The sequence below is a fragment of the Anolis carolinensis genome, unplaced genomic scaffold (assembly GCF_035594765.1).
Source record: "Anolis carolinensis isolate JA03-04 unplaced genomic scaffold, rAnoCar3.1.pri scaffold_8, whole genome shotgun sequence".
NCBI classification, from domain to species: domain Eukaryota; kingdom Metazoa; phylum Chordata; class Lepidosauria; order Squamata; family Dactyloidae; genus Anolis; species Anolis carolinensis.
Window position 1 is genome coordinate 4,954,012 of NW_026943819.1, and position 19,085 is coordinate 4,973,096.

At 40.8% G+C, this 19,085-nt stretch overlaps 1 protein-coding gene across 1 annotated transcript in view; it reads left to right on the forward strand.

The window, feature by feature from the left end:
* Window positions 1-801: 801 nt before the first annotated feature.
* fer1l5 (fer-1 like family member 5) overlaps window positions 802-19,085 on the forward strand; it is an 88,245-nt gene continuing 69,961 nt past the window's right edge. Inside the window, 14 exon segments of the mRNA XM_062961235.1 lie at window positions 802-1,370; window positions 3,042-3,097; window positions 5,080-5,171; window positions 6,464-6,572; window positions 7,745-7,835; window positions 10,224-10,351; window positions 10,602-10,730; window positions 11,763-11,857; window positions 12,557-12,605; window positions 13,183-13,233; window positions 13,873-13,903; window positions 16,157-16,272; window positions 16,388-16,511; window positions 18,021-18,112. Coding sequence (XP_062817305.1) covers window positions 1,286-1,370; window positions 3,042-3,097; window positions 5,080-5,171; window positions 6,464-6,572; window positions 7,745-7,835; window positions 10,224-10,351; window positions 10,602-10,730; window positions 11,763-11,857; window positions 12,557-12,605; window positions 13,183-13,233; window positions 13,873-13,903; window positions 16,157-16,272; window positions 16,388-16,511; window positions 18,021-18,112 — 1,248 coding nt within the window. The 5' untranslated portion in view covers window positions 802-1,285.

Sequence of the window (19,085 nt, forward strand, 5' to 3'; positions counted from 1 at the left end):
TAGAGTAAAATAATACATGTAATAATAATCATCATCATCATCATCATCAATACAGGAAAATAATACATGTACAGTAGAGTCTCACTTATCCAACGTAAACGGGCCGGCAGAACGTTGGATAAGCGAATAAGTTGGATAATAAGGAGAGGTTAAGGAAAAGCCTATTAAACATCAAATTAGGTTATGATTTTACAAATTAATCACCAAAACATCATGTTATACAACAAATTTGACAGAAAAAGTAGTTCAATACACAGTAATGCTATGTAGTAATTATTGTTTTTACGAATTTATTACCAAAATATCACAATGTATTGAAAACATTGACTACAAAAATGCATTGGATAATCCAGAATGTTGGATAAGCGAGGCTTGGATAAGTGAGACTCTACTGTAATAATAAATAGAGTAAAATAATAAATGTAATAATAATAATAATAATATCAGAGTGAAATTATAAATGTATTATTAATAATAAAAAAATAGAGTAAAATAAATGTAATAGTAGCAACAATAATAGAGAAAAATAATAAATGTAATAATACCAATAATAATAGAGAAAAATAATAAATGTACCATATATTCTGCAGTATAAGCTGACCCAAATATAAGCCAACCAGGACCCTCACCTGCGTATAAGCCGAGGGGGGCTTTTTCAGTCTTAAAAAAGGGGCTGAAAAACTAGACTTATACTCGAATGTATACAGTAATTAGCAAGAAGATGACAAAGTGCATCTACACTGTGGACTAAATGCAATTCAATACCACTTTAACTATCTGAATGCTATGGAATCCTGGGAGTTGTAGTCTGGTGAGGACGATTGGAGGGCCTTGCAAAACCGCAGTCTAGATGCACCCATTGATGGAAGGCAACATGAAATATGATAAAATTCCCACGCATTGCAGCTAAAGTGGCCTCAAACCACATTGCATTTTCCAGAATTATTCCTGCACATCAGTTTGGAAAAACCCATTTGCTTGACTGTGTATATTGTGATGTCATTCTCTTTCTTCTTATGATTCTTACAATCCTACGATCCTTCTCCTTTATGATGTCAGCCTGCCTTCCTTCTACAAACCGCTTGCATTCCCTTTTCTTAGGAAGTTTTGGATATTAATTGATGCAGTTGACTTTCGCAAAGTCAATAGGATCCAAAGAAGAGCCAAAGGGTCTGATTCAAGGCGATATAATATTTCGGAAAGTTACCCAAGTCGGGGACGAAGTGGGTCTATACAAATTAAACTGTGATAGGCACAGACTTTGGAAAGAAATTCTCCAAACAAAATGTTTCGCCTGGTCGTCGTGTCTGCGCACCTCCTCATAGAAAGCACTGACCTTCCCGACACTTATGTGACTGGCTCCTTCAACGGTAAAGTACTTTAATTTGCGTTTGAGAGGTTCATTTATTTATAATTGATTGACTGACTTTCACCTTTTTAATCCCACATTTGTCCCGATATTGCGCTGGTAACAAGAAATACAACATGGCACTGCTTTAGGTCTCTTTAAGGTACCCTGCGTTTAATTGTACAAAATGCATAAGGTTGTGGGTGAACTACAACTCACATCATTGGTCGGGTTCAGTGTGTTCTCTGGCTGTAGGGTAAACTACAACTCCCACTATGGCGAGTCAGTCCCCTCAAACCCCTCCAGTAGGTTGAGTTAGTCCTGGGTGTTGTGTGTGCCAAGTTTGGTCCAGGTCTATCATCGGTGGCGGTTACAATTTCTCTTGTTGTGGGTGAACTACAACTCCCAGAAAGTAAGTTCAGTTCCCCCCAAACCCCTCCAGTAATCAAATGTTGGCATCTCAGGTCTGTGTGCCAAGTTGGGTCCAGATCCATCGGTGTTTGGATTCACAGTGCTTTCTTGATGTAGGTGAACTACAACTCCCCCCAAATCAAGGTAAACTACAACTCCCACTATGTTGAGTCAGTTCCCTCAAACCCCTCCAGTAGGTTGAGATAGTCATAGGGATTCTACGTGCCACATTTGGTCCAGGTCCATCATCGGTGGAAGTCACAGTTTCCCTGGTTGTGGGTGAACTACATCTCCCAGAAAGGAAGGTCAGTTTCTCCCCAAAACCCTCCAGTAATCAAATTTCTCCTCAAACCCCTCCAGTAGGTTAAGTTAGTCATGTGGATTCTGTGTGCCAAGTTTGGTCCAGGTCCATCATTGGGGGAGGTCACAGTTTCCCTGGTTGTAGGTGAACTACAACTCCCAGAAAGGAAGGCCAGTTCCCCCCCCCCCCCAAACTCCTCCAGTAATCAAATTTTGGCATATCAAATCTATGTGCCAAGTTGGGTCCAGATCCATCGGTATTTGGATTCACGGTGTTGTCTGGATGTAGGTGAACTACAACTCCCCCAAGTCAAGGTGAATTTCCTCCAAAGACCTCCAGTATTTGTTGCTGGTCATGAGGGCTCTCTGTGTGCCGAATTTGGTCCAATTCCATCTTTGGTGGAGCTCAGAATGTTCATTGATTGAAAGTGAACTATAAATCCCAATACCTACAACTCTGAAATGTCCAGGCCAATTCCTCTCAAAACCCACCAATATTCAAATTTGGGCATATCGGGTATGTGTGCCAATTCTGGTCCAGATTCATCATTGTTTCGGTTCATAATTCGCTCTGGATTGAGGTGAACTACAACTCCTATAAAAACCTTCCAAAGACCTCTAGTATTTTTTGTTGGTCATGCGGGTTCTGTGTGCCAAGTAAGTTCCAGGTCCATTGTTGGTGGAGTTCAGAGTGGACTTAGATTGCAGGTGAACTATACATCCCAGTCCCTACAACTCCTATAAATCATGGTGAATTATCCCCAAACCTCTCTAGTATGTTCAATTGCTAATCAAGTCCTCTGTTTGCCATAGAAAAGAATAGGAAAGGGTTAAGGGAGAGGCAGTGGGTGGGGTCATGCAAATTCCACACCAGTGGAGAGAGTCAGAAACACTGGGGTGTTTGTGGTGGAGGAAAAACAGAAAATTCCGAGGAAAGAGGTGAACAGGAATAATTTCATGGGCTGCTTTATTTTCCTTGTAGGCGTCGAGAAGGACACAAGAGTCGTTCAAAAGGAGCCAAACCCGGTCTGGAACGAGGTATTTACAACGTGCAAAATGATAGCACTTTCATGCCATGTGAACTGCCCAAAGTGCCATACAATGGATTGCTGGGATTTATAGTTTATGGATGGACTTTTAATGTCTTGCTTTAAACCACATCCTGAACTAGAGCTCTCTGAGGATGCACCTACGTTTTAGCATTAATGTAGCTTGATACCATTTGAACTGCTATACCTTAATATTGTGGAGTCCAAGGAATTGTAGTTTTATAAGGTCTTTGGCCTTTGCAGTCGAAAGAGTGCTGGTCCCTCAGGAAACTACAAATACGAAAGCCACATAGCATTGCAACATGGCAGCTCAAATGGTTCCAAACTGCATTAATTCTATGGCGTAGATGCACCCAAGGAGCCTCCTCAAACTACAGATCCCAAGATACAGAGTCAGGATGGTAAGAGGCAGAGTGCAAGCCCTGAACTTTCTGTGGAAACATAAAAGCATGGTCATGACTTTGGGGCCACCACCAATAAGGTCATCTTCTGCCCTGGTTGAATACAACAGAATCCTGGGAGTTATAGTTCACTAGTAGTAAGTAAGTAAGTAAGTAAGTAAGTAAGTAAAAGTTTATTTGTATACCACCCTCTCTCCCAAAAGGGACTCAGGGCGGTTTCCAATATATTATTATTATTATTATTATTATTATTATTGCATTTATTATTTTACTCTATTTATTATTACTTGTATTATTTTCCTATATTTATTATTATTATTATTATTATTATTATTATTATTATTATTATTATTATTACATATATTATTTTACTCTATTATTATTAAAAGGTCCTTAGCCTTCCCTGGCAAAGAGTGCTGGTATTTTTCAAACAACGACTCCCACAATTTTATAGCATTGAATCAAGTAGTGTTGATGAAGGTGTATTGGGAAAAATATTATACTTGTATTGAAAACTATATATTGAATGTAATCATATTAGAAATGGGAATAGAATATATATATATATATATATATATATATATATATATATATATATATAATCACAAGCAGAATGTGTGCATATAGCCCAAAATACACTCTGCCTAGCAAATACCCAGTCTCCTCATAGCAGAGACTAAAGTTCACCCTAAGTGCCAGAGACATATGTCAAGTGTCAACAAGAATAGATAAGCTCCATGCTAATGACAAAAGACAAATTAAGGCTTTGGGTTGTCAAAATAAGCTGAAAGTAACCTGGCACCATGTAGGAGTGCTAATGACTCCCTAAGAGCTAAGATAGGGGAAAATTCCTCAATTAATGGGACCCCAGGAAGCCTAGATAGAAATTCCTTAGATAAGGCCTAATGGAGGGTCAGAGGTCTTGAAAGTAGCCTATATTTTAGGAAAATGCAAAAGTAGCTTTTAGTAAAGTGCAAAGTAAGACTTTTTTTGACACTAATTGGTGATGGATAATGCCTATATGACATAGTTAGATGAAGGTAAAATGGTATAAAAAGGCCTGTGTTTGTTTGTTCTGTACCCTCGCTTTCCTGATTACAGGAGAGGGTCCTTCCTATGCTTATTCTCTCTGGCCACTGAGAATAAACGTCTTTTTCTACAGCAAACAGAACTCTCTTTGTCTCATTACCTCAAACCTTTGTCTGCCATTTCAGTGTCAAACTGCATTCATTCTGCAGTGTAGATGCACCCTAAGAGAAAGCGTGTCTCAAGGGGTTTAAAAACAGCACAGGTCTGTTGTCGAAGGCTTTCATGGCCGGAATCACAGGGTTGCTGTGTGTTTTCCGGGCTGTATGGCCATGTTCCAGAAGCATTCTCTCCTGATGTTTCTCCCACATCTATGGCAGGCATCCTCAGAGGTTGTGAGGATGTCTGCCATAGATGTGGGCGAAACATCAGGAGAGAATGCTTCTGGAACATGGCCATACAGCCCGGAAAACACACAACAACCCAGTACAGGTTTGAGTCCAGACTTTGAACCAACTCCTTTTCTTTCCTTTTTCCTCCGCAGACCTTGGTGTGGTACTTAGACAATGAGCTTCCTGACGTAAAATCCTTTGCGACTGTTCATTGCCGGGAATGGAACCCTAAACCGGAAGCCAGGTGAGCGCCAGGAAAACCCCAAAATGGATTCGAGACTTTTGAGATATCACTCAACATGTTTCTTTTGGTTTTATGCTTTTATTTTCTCCAATGCTTTCATCCAGTGCTATCCATTTAAGCCAAACATAGCCTGCTTTATTTATTATTCATTTATCTTATTTATATCCAGTCAGCTTACAAATGGCACTATACAGTGCCTTGAACATAAACACAAAGCAGAAGATAAAATTGAAAACATCCACAACAGCATACCATATATACTCGAGTATAAGCCGACCCGAATATAAGCCAAGGCACCTAATTTTACCACACAAAAAAACTGGGAAAACATTGACTCCAGTATAAGCCGAGGGTGGTAAATGCAGCAGAAATAAAGATAGATACCAATAAAATTACATTAATTGAGGCATCAGTAGGTTAAATGTTTTTGAATATTTACATAAAGCTCAAATTTAAGATAAGACTGTCCAACTCTGATCAAAGCATTATTCTCATCATCTTCTTCAATGTAAATGTGCTTATGTGTCCTTTTAATAATAGAGTAAAATAATACATGTAATAATAATAATAATAAAGGAAAATAACACATGTAGTAATAAATAGAGTAAAATAATAAATATAATAATATAATAATAAGATCAGAGTGAAATAATAAATGCATTAATAATAATAAAAAGTAGAGTAAAATAAATGTAATAGTAGCAACAATAATAGAGAAAAATACTAAATGTAATAATACCAATAATAATAGAGAAAAATAATAAATGTACCATATATTCTCGAGTATAAACTGACCCAAATATAAGCCAGCCAGGACCCTCACCCGAGTATAAGCTGAGGGGGGCTTTTTCAGTCTTAAAAAAAAAGAGCTGAAAAACTAGGCTTATACTCGGGTATATACAGTAATTAAAATACATTCCAATGATAAGACATGTCATGCAAAACAAGATCTAAGCCGTTCCGGATCAATTGCACAATTTCCGTTTAAAATTATTGCACTGCACTATTTTTCAATGCGTCCCAAACCGGATTTGTTCTGCAGTGTAGAAGCACCCAAGGCTGAAGACTTTGGGAAACTACAACTCCCGGAATTGCAATAGTATTGACTCCCAAGTTACATATTTTTGGGCATCTAAGTGATATCAAACTGAATTCGTGATTCAGTGGAAACGTACCCCACCAGTTACCGAGAAGCTGTGCTCAATGGGAAGTGTTTAAGTCTCGCCGCAAGTATTGTAATCCTCAACTGAGGATATTTTGAGGCTCTTTGTGAACTCTTCCCCTTTCTTTAGGGATTTTGGAATTGCCAAAATACACCTGGCCGAGGCCTCCGAGAAGCTGGGTACGATGCTCACCTTGAGAAACCTGCCTTTGAAGGACAGAGATATGAAGCCGACGGGAGTAAGAGAGGACTTTTGGTGTATTTGGAGATCTAATGTATAGATATTAGAGCTGTGCGATAGATGAAAAAATTGTTCCAAAACTCATTACAAATTTACGGGGTGCCAACATTTAGTTTCTTTCTTTAAAAAAATTATTGAAATAAAATAAAGTTTTCTTTACATAAAAAGTACATTTGGGGTATAGGAAAGTGGGAATAAGAAAAAAGAAAGAAAAGAAAAAAAGGGAAAAAAAGAAAAAATAATATTGGTAGCTTCTTTTCTTCAAAGTACAGTAGAGTCTCACTTACCCAACGTAAATGGGCCGGCAGAATGTTGGATAAGCAAATATGTTGGATAATAAGGAGAAATTAAGGAAAAGCCTATTAAACATCAAATTATGTTATGATTTTACAAATGAAGCACCAAAACATCATGTTAGACAACAAATTTGACAGAAAAAGTAGTTCAATACGCAGTAATGCTATGTAGTAATTACTGTATTTATGAATTTAGCACCAAAATATCACTATATATTGAAAACATTGACTACAGAAATGTGTTGGATAATCCAGAACGTTGGATAAGTGAGTGTTGGAAAAGTGAGACTCTACTGTATTATTGGTTTTATTACATTTATTATTTTACTCTATTTATTATTATTATTATTACATTTATTATTTTACTCTATTATCATTATTACATTTATTATTTTACTCTATTAATAATGTTACTATTACATTTAGTTTACTCCATTATTATTATTACTATTATTATTATGAATACATTTATTATTTCACTCTGATACGATTATTGTTGCATTTATTATTTTAATCTATTTATTTTTACATTTATTATTTTACTGTATTTATTAGTATTGTTACATTTATTATTTTAAAAGGATACATAAGCACATTTACATTGAAGAAGATGAGAATAATGATTTGATCGGAGTTGGACAGTCTTATATTCAATTTGAGCTTTATTTAAATATTCAAAAACATTTAACCTACTGATGCCTCAATTGATGTAATTTCATTGGTATCTGTTTTTATTTCTGAAATTTATCACTCTCGGCTTATACTGGAGTCAATGTTTTCTCAGTTTATTTTGTGGTAAAATTAGGTGCCTCGGCTTATATTCGGGCCGTCTTATACTCGAGTATATACGGTATTTTATGTAACTTTATTTCAGTGCACCATTACGATCCGGGTTTGCTTTTCTCCCCTTGAACCTGCTCTGCGCCCGACTCTGGATACAACAAAGTACTGTTTGCAGAAACTCAGTAAGTAGCAAAGACTTCTTGGCGTTGTCATTGGGTTCACAAGGGACAAGTAAGCCACGAGTTGGTGAAGGAAGCCTGCAAATAGTAGAACAGTTGATGGTGGTTGAAAATGATTGAAATGATTATTCTTGGACTGGTGCTAGTCCTCATTGGATCCCAGTTTGTGCAATGTTTCCAGTGGGGAGAAATTGAACAATTCTACCCAAAAGCATTGGTTCATAGAACATTAGAAAATATAGAGTTGCCCGTTCTTGGGTTGCCCCATTCTTCTGGTGGCAGATTAAAACTATTTAAATCAATTGTTTGAATTGTTATTAAGTATTTTATACTTCGTAGACACTCAGTTAACTAGCATTCTCAAGCAACCAGGGAGGGAAATCAAAGAAATAATCCCACATTCACAAAGATGTCTGTATAAACCAGGGGTCCTCAAACTTTTAAAGCAGAGGGCCGGTCACCAATCCTTCAGACTGTGGAGGGGCCGAATTATCATTTGGGAAAAAAAACCCGAACAAATTCCTATGCACACTGCACATGTCTTATTTGTAGTGCAAAACAACAACAACAATGAAAGAACAATACAATATTTAAAAATGAAACCAATTGTAACCAACATAAACCTATCGGGATTTCAATGGGAAGTGTCGGCCTGCTTCTGGCCAATGAGATAGTCAAGTTCATCAGGATTGTTGTTGTTGTTGCGTGCCTTCAAGTCATTTCAGACTTTGGGCGAGCCTAAGTCTAAAATTATTTATTTATTCATTTACTACAATTATTTATTACATTTATATCCCGCCCTTCTCACCCCGAAGGGGACTCAGAGCAGAGTATGTACATACAATATATTATGTTATTAGCGTAGCACAATGTTAGCATTATATATTACTATATTGAACTATACTACTATACTGTCATATTATATGTAATATATAACATATAATTAATATTATTGTATGCTATTATTAGTATTATATTGTATAACATCATAATATTATTATCAGTATTATATGTATATACAATATATAACATTATTAAAATGATATAAAATATTATATTATAAAACTGAGGGCGGGGGCCAGGTAAATGACCTTGGAGGGCCGCATCTGGCCCCCGGGCCTTAGTTTGGGGACCCCTGGTATAAACCATAAAACTATGTCACGTTAAGCTAAGTTTCCGTTTTATTTCCTTTGATATGACTATTGCCAACAGTATGGTCTAATATGGCATACAGTATTACTTCGGTCTATTTGTCATAATAACTCTCAAGCAACCAGAAACTACATTTATCCAGCTTCAACCAATCCCCATAGATGCTGGTTATTATTTTATTATGACACAGCAAACAAGATAGATATGCTGGATTTCGTATCACAAAATCACAAGTCGAACACTTCCCAAGTGTCTAGGACTGTGTGATGTATTTTCGGATGATGCGTGCAGATCCCAGTAAGGTGGCCTTTTGCAGTTGGCAGATCGTAATTTTGTCAATGTCTATTGTTTCCAAATGCTGGCTGAGATCTTTTGGCACGGCACCCAGTGTGCCGATCACCACTGGGACCACCTGCACTGGTTTCTGCCAGAGTCTTTGAAGTTCAATCTTGAGGTCCTGATAGCGGCTGAGTTTTTCCTGTTATTTTTCGTCAATGCGACTGTCACCTGGGATGGCGACATCAATGATCCAAACCTTTTGCTTTTCCACAACTGTGAGGTCTGGTGTGTTGTGTTCCAGAACTTTGTCAGTCTGGATTCGGAAGTCCCACAGTATCTTTGCGTGCTCATTTTCCAATACTTTTGCAGGTTTGTGATCCCACCAGTTCTTTACTGCTGGGAGGTGGTACTTGAGGCATAAGTTCCAATGGATCATTTGGGCCACATAGTTGTGTCTCTGTTTGTAGTCTGTCTGTGCGATTTTCTTACAGCAGCTGAGGAGATGATCAATGGTTTCGTTGGTTTCCTTGCACAGTCTGCATTTTGGGTCATCAGCTGATTTTTCGATCTTGGCCTGAATTGCCTTTGTCCTGATGTCTTCCTCCTGGGCTGCAAGGATCAGGCCTTCTGTCTCCTTCTTCAGGGTCCCATTCGTGAGCCAGAGCCAGGTCTTCTCCTTTCAGCTTTTCCTTCAATTTTGTCAAGGAACTTTCCATGCAATGTTTTGTTGTGCCAGCTGTCAGCTCTAGTTTGTAGTGCGGTTTTCTTGTACTGATTTTTTGTCTGCTGTGCTTTGAGGAGTTTCTGATTTTTATCATCATCATCATCATCATCATCATCCTAGCTTGGATGCCCAACATTGCCCAGATTATTAGAAAAAGTCAATATTTAATTGTACAAAATGCATAAGGCTGTGGATGAACAGTGATTGCAGGACTCTTGCCTTGTGATCCTTGCCAGTTTGCTGCCCCATTTGCGCCAAGGAATCCGTCCTGGAAGAAGTGGGTGCCCAGGAGACGCGTGCCATTGAGATGCCTTCACCCAATGTGGCGATGAAGGAGCTGGCAAACAAAAAGCAGGAGTTCCAGGTAAGGCAGCCCAGGTTCAAAGTGAAGAGGACAATTATCCTGTTTTTAAGTATTGAAGCTAAAGGGGATTCCGTTGCGGCAAACCATTTGCAAACTCCTGAGCGATCCTGAAAGTTGTGTGTCTCGCCAAAAGTGCTTCGAAGACATAACCATCTGCGATGGAATCTTCCGAAGTAGCCACGGAAGTTGTGCCTCTCGCCCAAAAATGCTTCAAAGATGTGACCAATGTGACCATCTCTCCACTTTGCAGGTGCGGGTGCGAATCCTAGAATGTCGGCAACTGCAGGAAAACAACATCAAGCCGGTGGTCAAGGTGTACATTGGGGACCAAGTCTTCCGGACACGAATCAAAGCTGGGAACAACCCTTTCTACAATGAGGTGTGCTTTCCTTGGTCTTGGAGAAGCAGGTGGACCCGATGGGATCTAGAGACACGGATGTCCTGAAACAAAGAGGCATCAGAGCTTATCCTGAGCTAAATCTAGTCCATTTGGTTCTCAAAGGGAGCAATGAGTAATTCTAGCAACATGGTTTCCCCTGTTAGAAAGCCTTCAAAAGCTACTTTTGTGTCTCTACCTTCAAGTCACTTGTGGGGTGACGATGGTCCCATGGATTTTCATAGCTTTTGATAGGCAAGAAATACTTAGAGATGGTTTTCCTACGTAGTCCCTTGTTCCAAAATGCAGCCTATAGCATTTGGTATTGAATTTATTTTTTTAAAGCAATTTTTATTCAAGAAAAAGAAACCAAAGCAAAACGCACAAGCTGATAGTTTGGATATATAAACACAACAACGTACTATGGTATTACAGAGCCACCTTCCGCTTTGCTAACACTCTACTAATTCATAAATCCTACAACGGACCTTTACTCCATTGTTGTGAAAAAGTAATAAAGAAGTCCCAACCTTTGGTCCTCAGCATAGCACAGTGGGTTAACCATGGGTGGGGTGAGCTTCTGCCGTCAGCCTAGCTTCTACCTACCTAGCAGTTCAAAAACAGCAATGTGAGTAGATAAATAGGTACTGCTTTTACCAGGGAGGAAACAGGTGCCCCAGCGGTCCAATCAGGAAGGTGTCTATGAATGACAAAGTTCCTCGGCATGGAAGAATGGCGCAACAGCACCTCCTCATGGCCGGGTTGAGCACAGACTCCAGATGCCGCAGATGGAAAAAAGAGGAAAGCCTGCCTCTGTTTATCATTGTTATTGTGCAATATAGGAACCTGTTCATTTACAAGTAGAAACTGCACTATGTGACAACCAATTCATAACCTCCCAATTACAGGAATAACTTCAGTTGGGTCTAGCAAATAGATTTATCGTATCGTCTCCACCCTAAATATACATCAAACCTTAAACCTGCCCTTCACTTCCTTCTGTTTATTCCATCTATGTATTTATTTGTCCTGCAGATATTTGTCAAGAACTACAATGAGATGCCTCTCCGACTCTTTGATCAATTCATTACCATACAGGCAAGCCAGTCATTTCTTATGCAAAATATTATGTAAGGCAATTGCCTTCAATGGGTCCTGGCTCAGGAAGGAAATCAGGCCGAGAAACTCAGTCTCGTGAGAGATGCAAAAAGCAAAGTTTATTATCATAGCTATGATAAGGCAAACAGCCGTGGGCACCCATTTCAATGGGTCCATACTATGCAAATGGCTGCCGCAACATGTGTGTAGCAAACAAAGAATGTATACCTTGGCTTATCTAAATTTGACCAATGGCTGAGGGTCTTTCTCACCTTCCACACCTACTTGGCATAAATGATATCAATGACTTCACTTGTTTACTCTGAGCTTTCTTCTCTCTTTAGAACTTCCTGGAGAAAGACACCAGCTCACTGGAAGGGAGGGGCATATACAGAGGGCAAAGCTACATAGGCAAAAGTTTATTATTTTCTGGCTTATGGTCCCTTCAATTCCACAATCCAAAATTATCCACATGAGTAGCTGAAGGCCCTTTCAGACAGGCCCTATATCCCAGGGTCTGATTCCAGGTTTTCTGCTTTAAACTGGATTATATGAGTCTGCCTGGAAGGGCAGGACCCTGAGAGAGTGATGCCTTTGCTTTTGGATGGTTCAAGGCACAACTAGTTTGTTCCATGTGCAAGAATATTGAAAATATTGTGCACAAAACAACCTGCAGGCTATGGTATAAGGTGCATATGAACCATCAGTTAATTATCTTTATGATATCTCAGTATCTACATACAGGCATTCCAAAATCTGATCGCTCCAACAGTGTTAATCGTAGCATTGGAAAGATATAAGTGATAGTCTGTAGCTATAGAGAGGTATAGGAAGACGTTTGCTCTGCACAGGCGTGAGATGACCACCATTTACTGGTGTTGTGTCAGCCTTGGAGTGCCTTTTTTTTCCTCTGGGGGCTGGTGGTGGCTTCTCTGCGCATGCGCAGAATGCATTATTGCGTTTATGGGTTTTTTCTGTCATTTCCTCGTAGTATTTTTATGGGGGGTTTTTTTGTAAAAACATAGACCTGATGACTATGTCTTTTGTTGCCAAATTTGGTGTTATTTCCTCCAGTAGTTTTGTTGTTTAAGTTAAGGGGAAAACGGTCAGAACATTTATATATATATATAGATTGACTCAACCAAGGAAGCTACATCCCTGCGTTCCAAGCTGCTGAAGACATGAGATCTCCCATTTGAAGGGCTGTCATGGGTTAAAGCCAAATGACAATAAATTTTAGGGTCTAGAAATCTTGCAGAGACTCATAAGTCTTTAACCTTCTCAGCTCTGGGATCCAAACAAAAGACACAGTTGTGGTAGATGGTGGATTTCCAGGTGATGATTGTCATTTCCTTAGGTACTGAATTCCAGAGCCATAAGAGCGGATTCACTCATTGGAGTATTCAAGGTGAGCGTCTCCTACTTTTGGGTTAAATCAGATGAGATAGGAGCTCTCCAAGTGGATAGACATGTGCTTATCACAGCATGGGATATTCCTCAGTTCTGTATCTTGCCTTTAGCAAGCTTTATTCTGCTCTTATGCACCAGAAGAAGGGTGGAGACAAGTACCTCCAAGAAAAATCCCATTACAGGTGGAGAACGAGACTATTTGCAAGAATTGTATATTTTCTTTGTGTCTAATTATTTCCCTGTTGCTCTTAACTATATGTGGCTACGTAACCCACATTGGAGAATCCGATGCTAATCTCCAAAACAAGGAAAATATGTTGTTGTTATTGTATTTATATCCCACGTTTTTGCTCTCTCAAAAGTTCCCCAGGCCTTTGGATTCTGTGATTTATTTTTCCTTCACTAACAACATCTTAATATCGTTTTTTTTTTAAACATGATTTATCAGGTAATTCATCATTGGGTCAGCTACCTCCCTTAGAACAATTCAATGACTCAATGCTACCCTCCTGTAGAGCATTTTGAATGATGTTACAGTATAAAAACAATAAAGATTTCCAAGTCTGATTATTTGGAAACTGTTTCCCTTCCCATTTTGCAGGAGTAGCATAATGCCTCCTATGTCTTTTCTTTGCAGATTGAGATAGGACTTGTGTACAACTCCCCAGGTACGCTCATCCATAGACGGGTGCAAATTATGGGGCTTTGAGTGCATTAACGTAGTTTGACATCACTTTTAACTTCCATGGCTCAATGCTATGGAATCGTGGGGAATTGTAACTTGACAAGGCACCAGCACTCTTTGGCTGGGATGGATAAAAACCTTGCAGAACTATGACTCCCAGGACTTTGAATGGGAGATTGTGGGAGAAACTCCACGTTGTACTGTATTTACTACCATCTAGATCGGTGATTCCCAAAGTGGACGCTACCGCCCCCTGGTGGGCACTGGAGCGATCCAGGGGGGCGGTGATGGCACCTATTAGGACACAGGGGCGGGGCCACAGGAGGGGCGGGGCCGCTTCCCATGTGCCGAAGACAGGGCTGAGCACCTGAGGTGCCTGTTAGGACACGGGGGCGGAGCTAGAGGAGTGGGCGTGGCTTCTTCCCAAGAGCCCGAGACAGGGCTGAGAATCTATATCTCTCCTGAGGTGCTTGTTGGGACACAGAGAGCGGAGCTAGGGAACAAGGCGGGGCCTCCTTCCAAGAGCCCGAGACAGGGCTGAGCCTCTATACTTTTCCTGAAAGGCCTTTAGGACTAAAGAGCGGGGCTAGCGGTGGGGGCGGGGCCTCCTTCTAAGAACCTGAGACAGGGCTGAGCCTCTATACCTCTCCTGAGAGGCCTTTAGGACTAAAGGGCAGGGCTAGGGGTGGGGGCGGGGCCTCTTCCCAAGAGCGTGAGACAGGGCTAAGCCTCTATACCTCTCCTGAGAGGCCTTTTAGGACTAAAGGGCGGGGTTGGGGTGGGGGCGGGGCCTCCTTCCAAGAGCCCAAGACAGGGCTGAGCCTCTATACTTCTCCTGAGAGGCCTTTTAGAACTAAAGGGCGGGGCTAGGGGTGGGGGCGGGGCCTCTTCCCAAGAGCGTGAGACAGGGCTGAGCCTCTATACCTCTCCTGAGAGGACTTTTAGGACTAAAGGGCGGGGCTGGGGTGGGGGCGGGGCCTCTTCCCAAGAGCGTGAGACAGGGCTGAGCCTCTATACTTCTCCTGAGAGGCCTTTTAGGACTAAAGGGCGGGGCTAGGGGTGGGGGCGGGGCCTCTTCCCAAGAGGTTCAGCCCTGTCAGTTACTTGGGAAGAGGCCCCTCCCGCTCCTCTAGCCCCGCCTCCTGTGTCCTGCCAAGCGCCGCAAGATAGGGATAGAAGCTCAGCCCTGCCTCAGAGTTCATAGCTCCGCCCATCCCAGTCCTGGCTGCCCATTTGTGGCCCCGCCCCCCTCCCCACCCTGCATCTTGGACTAGGGGAGAGGCTCAGCCCTGCCCTTTTGAGCAGGAGCCACGCCCACCCTTCTAAGCCACGCCCACCCTTTCCAGGGGGCGCTGAGTCATATTTTTTCTGGAAAGGGGGTGGCAGGCCAAATAAGTTTGGGAACCACTGACATAGTTTGACATCACTTTTAACTTCCATGGCTCAATGCTAGGGAATTGTGGGGAATTGTAACTTGATAAGGCGCCATCACTCTTTGGCCGGAATGGATAAAAACCTTGCAGAACTATAACTCCCAGGACTTTGAATGGGAGATGGTGGGAGAAACTCCATGTTGTATTCACTACCATCTAGATGAGTGGTTCCCAACTTGTGTTCATGGACCACCAGTGGTCCGCAAGAACAAAAATAGGATCTGCAGCCTCAATGTTACTACACCATTGCAATGAGAGCAACTGGTCTCGCGAAACCCTCTTATAGTGCCAAGGGAATGGGGATGTCGGGAGGGGAGAGGCTGACTATCCATGAAAGGCAAGACAAGCCTCCTGACTGCTGCTTCTCCTCCTCCTTCCTCCCCCTGAATGGAGCCGTTCTGTGTGCATCTTTGTTATGGCCTTGGTGTCTTCGTTTTTAGGCCAGTTCCTGGGGGGTTTTTTTGGGTGCTGATTCAAAAAATAGCATTGGATAGACCACATCAGCTCTAGATTATTAAATATGGCTTTCTGTGGGCGAGTAGATGGCGACTACTGGATGGCTATGTTCTGTATCAGAAACTAGAGCTGATGTGGTCTATCCAATGCAATTTTCTCAATCAGCACCCCAAATAACTAAACCGAATCTAAAGTTGACCAAAAACAGATTCATAGCCCTTTTGGTTCGAATGTTGGAGAGTGGTCCCTGGTCAAAGTGGTCTCTGTTCAAGTGGTCCCTGGTCCAAAAAAGTTTGGGAGCCACTGATCTAGATTATGTCTTGATTGTTTGGACTTCCTTTCCTCAGGCCATGTGTTGCTCTCCAGGTGGTTGACCCTCTATGACCCCAACAACCTCAATGCTGGACTAAAGGGCTACGTGAAAGTCAACCTTTGTGTCTTAGGAGCTGGCGATCGCGTGCCGGTAATAATCATATTCCTTTTTTTCATCCCAGAGAAAAAATAATAATGAAAGAGCAAGGCACTGAAAAGTGGAGGAAGGCTGGACGTTCCCATTTCAGCCTCTCTTCTCTCCATAGGAAACAGACTTTGTGGACGCGAAGGGGGATACGGAAGCCATGCTTTTACGGCCGGCAGCCATGCCGTCCGGCCGCTTGGTCACCCTCCAGCTCTACGTCTTCCAAGCCCAAGATATGCCTCACAGTGAGTCGTAGTACAACCCCTCCATTTCATAACGGGATATATCTTAGTATCAAGGACTACCTTTAATATCTTTTTAAAAAATATCACTTGTATTGTAAGTTTTGAAAGCAACTTTGATACAGTTCTTATTGCGACAACATTTGTCTTTTCTGAATACGATAAAAACAATTGAGCAGTATTTGTATTATCTACAATACATTTGTTTTATAGGGTGGTTTTTTTTTACCCTGGTGGTATTCAGTAGTCAAGCTTTATATAAGTATTAATTTTCTCTTTTTGTAAATACTCTTTCAATGGTTTCCAATTCGTTGTGTTTATTAGTGTTCTGTCCTGAGCCATTTTTTGTTCATGTTCATGGCCCCTGATGGCTCAGTGTGGTAAAGCGCTGAGTTGCTGAACTTGGAGACCGAAAGGTCCCAGGTTCAAATCCCGGGAGCGGAATGAGCGCCCGCTGTTAGATCCAGCTCCTGCCAACCTAGCAGTTCGAAAACATGCCAATGTGAGTAGATCAATAGGTACTGCTCCGGCGGGAAGGTAACGGCGTTCCATGCAGTCATGCCATTGGCCACATGACCTTGGAGGTGTCTACGGACAACGCCGGCTCTTCGGCTTAGAAATGGAGATGAGCAACAACCCACAGAGTCAGTCACGACTGGACTTAACGTCAGGGGAAAACCTTTACCTTTACCTAGGTCCATGTTGATTATATCTAACACTTTACTGAGCCATTTTTCCTTGTTGGGTACTTCTTCAATTTTCCATTTCTGTGCCAATACTATTCTTGCCACAGTAGTCAGGTAGAATATTATCTTATCGGTGTTTGTGTCTACGTGAGGATCAGTAATTCCCAATAAAAAACATTCTGGATTAAATTCTGCTTATGTAGAATCTTTATCATTTCTTTATACACCTCATACCAATTTTTTAAAAATCTTTTTACACTCCCACCACATATGGTTGAAGGTGCTGCTGTTCTTCCGACATTTCCAGCACTTATTTGTTATTTTCCCTTTGTTATATTTTGCCAGCTTGTTCGGAGTCAGGTACCACATATAAAACATTTTGTACCAATTCTCCTTATTTTCCGTAGTATATGCATATCTTAATTTCTTTACCCAGATCTCCTCCCATTGACTCATGTAAATTGTATGGCCTATTACTCTAGCCCATTTTACCATGACTTCCTTGACTTGTTCTTCTTCTAATGCCCAGGTAAGTAGTTGTTTGTATATAATTTTTATTAGTTTGTTATTTATCGTTATGATTTTATTCCAAAATGTTTCTTTCATCTCGAATCCTTTATTTTTATCCTCTTTATATTCTTCGTTAATTTGCCAATACTGAAGCCAGTTTATAGTTGGGTCTTTAATATCTTAATGGATGGGGCCCGGGATTTCGGAAACGTGCTCAAATGCCCAAGTCTGATGCCATAGGGCAGCTTTGAGAAACCACCCTCTTTTGCCCATAGAAAAGAATTTGACCCCTTTTGTTGTTCTGTTTCCTCTGCAGTGAAGGGAGACCATGTGAATAATGTCAGAGCGGAAGACCCCACTGGAACCTCCGTGGACTCCTCTCTGGAAGTCAATTTTGCAGGGAAAGTGGTGAGTAATATGTATTATTATTGTGTTGTGTTCTCATGGCCAGAATCACTGGGTTGCTGTGAGTTTTCCGGGCGGTATGGCCATGTCCCAGAAGCATTCTCTCCTGACGTTTCGCCCACCTCTATGGCAGGCACCTTCAGAGGTTAGAAAGACAAGAGTTCTTTCTCCCACCTGGACATCATTCCACAGATATACTGTATATACTTGAGTATAAGCCTAGTTTTTTAGCCCCTTTTTTAAGACTGAAAAAGCCCCCCTCGGCTTATACTCGGGTGAGGGTTCTAGTTGGCTTATATTTGGGTCAGCTTGTACTCGGGAATATATGGTACATTTATTATTTTTCTCTATTATTATTGGTATTACTACATTTATTATTTTTCTCTATTATTGTTGCTACTATTACATTTATTTTACTCTATTATTATTATTATTATTATTATTATTATTATTATTATTTCACTCTGATCTTCTTCTTATTATTATTGCATTTATTAGTTTACTCTATTTATTATTACATGTATTATTTTCCTGTATTTATTATTTTATTTTATGACACAGCAAACAAGATGGATATGCTGGATTTCGTATCACAAAATCACAAGTCGAACACTTCCCAAGTGTCTAGGAATGTGTGATGTTATTATTGTTGTTGTTGTTATTATTATTATTATTATTATTATTATTATTATTATTATCTTCATCATTATTATTATTATGTATAGGCTGGATGGCCATCTGTTGGGAGTGGTTGGATTGTGTCCTCCATGGCAGAATTGGGTTGGCCTAGATGGCCTTTAGGGGTCTCTCCTAACTGTATGGCTCACCCCAAGTGTGGCTCACTCAAGGTCCACGGCTGAGCGGGGATTCGAACCCTTGAGCCGTAGTCTCATGTTCAAAGCATTGCACCGTGCTGTCTCCCAAAGGGTTAGCATAAGTAATCCAATTTACTTCCGAGTTCTAAAAGCTCGCATCT